The sequence below is a fragment of the Camelus ferus genome, chromosome 1 (genome assembly GCF_009834535.1).
Source record: "Camelus ferus isolate YT-003-E chromosome 1, BCGSAC_Cfer_1.0, whole genome shotgun sequence".
NCBI lineage: Eukaryota > Metazoa > Chordata > Mammalia > Artiodactyla > Camelidae > Camelus > Camelus ferus.
The window spans coordinates 98,571,871-98,574,364 of NC_045696.1; the positions used below are offsets into that span (position 1 = coordinate 98,571,871).

Consider the following 2,494-nt stretch of genomic DNA (forward strand, 5'->3'; position numbering starts at 1 on the left):
ATATAAAGATGTTTTGTGACACATGTGAAACAAGTTAATTGTAGTGTCAGAGTTAATTATTGCTAATAACAGTGGTCATCACTTTGTGGCTTTTGAGACTGATTCTCTTAAACATCAAAGGTGCTCTGTGTGTTTGTCCATTTGTATGCAATGGAGGTTGGATTTTAAAGCCATTTATCTGCCAGTTTTATTAATTGCTTAACTTCCCAGAGGTTGGAACCAAATATATTTGCCTTGGAAGCGATGGAAACAAAGTGTTCACTCACCATAGAAAATATGCATCATGTTCTGCATTACACTGAGGGCTACCAAGAAGAGCTTTATTTATGCAAGGGTAGAGTTGGAAGAAAAGTGAAAGTCAATTGCCTGGTCTTTTTTTTTTTTTTTTTTTTTTTTTTGATGGAAACAAGCCAAGTGTAATCAATTATCCTTGGACATTTTGTAAAAGTAATTCTTTCTGTTGGTATTAATAATAGGTGTTCCACAAGAGAAGGACTGTCAGTCAGGGAGACGTAGACAGTGGGGAGGACAAGCAGGAGGAGTGTGTGAGTTACAGAGTGGATAAGCGGGCAGCGTGGGTGTTCATTCCAGAACAGCGGTCGAAGGTGTGTGGAGAGTGAGGCTAATTACCAGCTCGTTAATATGTCAGTAAGTTAGAACCTGCTAGTTCCCACTCTTTGGCGAACAGGATACATAAGCCAGAATTTATAAAGCAAAGTCCTTTTACTCTTTTTTTCTTCCCAAGATTCTCTCTTTCTGAATTTCTTTCATATTTCCCACTAAGTAGTGCTCTCCTGCCAACATGTCTCTTGGTCTTCAGCATGTTTCAATTTCCTCATTTCTTCTACCCAAAGGGCTTCCATGTTTCGTCCGAAACCCTTTACTCATAGTGGAATTTGATCTGTTTTCACCTCCTGTTCCAGGACAGTTTTTCTTCTACCACAGGTTCAGATGGTTGGGGGGCCTTGCTGATAACCAAGAGAAAAAGACTAAAAAGTTTATTCATATGGGAATGAGTCACAAAAGTAGTGGTTCCCTGCATGGCTAGAGATAGAGGTTTATATTCCAACTTAATAGGGGAAAGGGAGCTGGCAGAAAGGGCTTCACTGGGAAGAACAAATGAGTTTATGGGGAAAAGACAAATGAGATTGTAAGGAACAAATGGAAGGTATGACAGTTTGTGATAATGTGTGTTTGTATAATTTATTCTGTTGTGTCAGTGGTTGCTTCCTTTCCTGGCTAAGAAACTGCCCCAGAAAAGGAACTTATGGTGGCCCTACTCTCAAAAGTTTCTCCCTTTGGTCAGATAAGGGAAGCTCCAAAAAGGCTTCTTTCTAGATGTGTTGTATCTCAGATGTCTTCATTTTGAAACAATCTTCGCCCATGCTGTCCTCAGCGCCCGGGAAAGAGCCTTCAGCGTGCCCCTCCGGCCCCACCATGAAGCCCATTCTGTAGCTCCCAGTCCTGCTGGGGGCTTTGTGGATGATTTTGGAAGGTTCAGCCCCAGCCCAAGGGGCTCCTGACATCAGCAGTATCTTGGACCACATTCTAGAAAAGGTGAAGGAGTTGGAAGACCCTGGAGGAGAAGACCCAGCATGTCACTGATCACATCAAACAGAACAGCATTCCTGACAGTTCTGGCACGGGACTTTCAGATGTGCTCCCCGAAGTAGAGAAGGGACTTAAGAATCCTTCCTCTTGAACACCAGGAAGGCCGCCCAGCTCCTCTGCAGCTGTGCCCCAGGAGGGGGCTCTAAAATTTCCCAGTCCCCTGCCCTTGTGCCAAGGACTTCCTCTATGATGTCCCATACCAGCACCCCCATCAAAAAAAATCGTAGGTAGGGAAAAAAAACCCCATAAAATAATCTTCAAGCCAACTCTGAGGGTCTGAGTGGGTCCCCATACTACAAAAGACCATGAATGAGTTTAAGGCAGCAGGTTGGAGTAAACCCTGACCGAGGATCTTGTTGACGTGAAGAAGTGACTATAAGAAGTCTTCAGATGTTGAAGGGAGCAGAATATGCCACCTCAAAATATGTCACTTTGGCATATTGGTTATGTTTAGCTGTAGACACTTGAAAAACAGCAAATAGAGCAGAGGATTTCTCTGGACTTCCCTTCTCCGCCTAATGACAGATCCTCCCAAAGAACTCAATTGTAATAGATCCCCACTCAGGGACGTTCTTCAGCCAGGGGAGACTGACTCTCACCTCAGGGAGTGGTAATTAAGTACAAGTCCACATCACACTCAAACTTTGCCACTAACTATCACACCTTCCAGCTATTCTTCTAAGGGCCCAGTCATCTTTCCTAAAAATGATTCACTGTCCCCTAGGAGGCCCGCATCCCTCCCTCCCCTTCCCCTATTAAGATGGTATTTAATCCTGAATTTTAAGTCACCTTAGAGAGTTGCTCATTTTTCCCCTGGGTATCTCCCATGTATCCATGAAGTATGCATGTTAATAAACTTGTGTTTGTTTCCCTCTTGTTTATC

The 2,494-nt window shown here is 43.4% G+C and overlaps 1 protein-coding gene across 1 annotated transcript; it reads left to right on the top strand.

Annotated features, from left to right (window-relative positions):
• Positions 1–1,437: 1,437 nt before the first annotated feature.
• Positions 1,438–1,702, top strand: APOC1 (apolipoprotein C1). The gene is given in 2 exon segments (XM_032484012.1): positions 1,438–1,568; positions 1,570–1,702. Coding segments are annotated over 2 exon segments (264 nt in total).
• Positions 1,703–2,494: the final 792 nt, after the last annotated feature.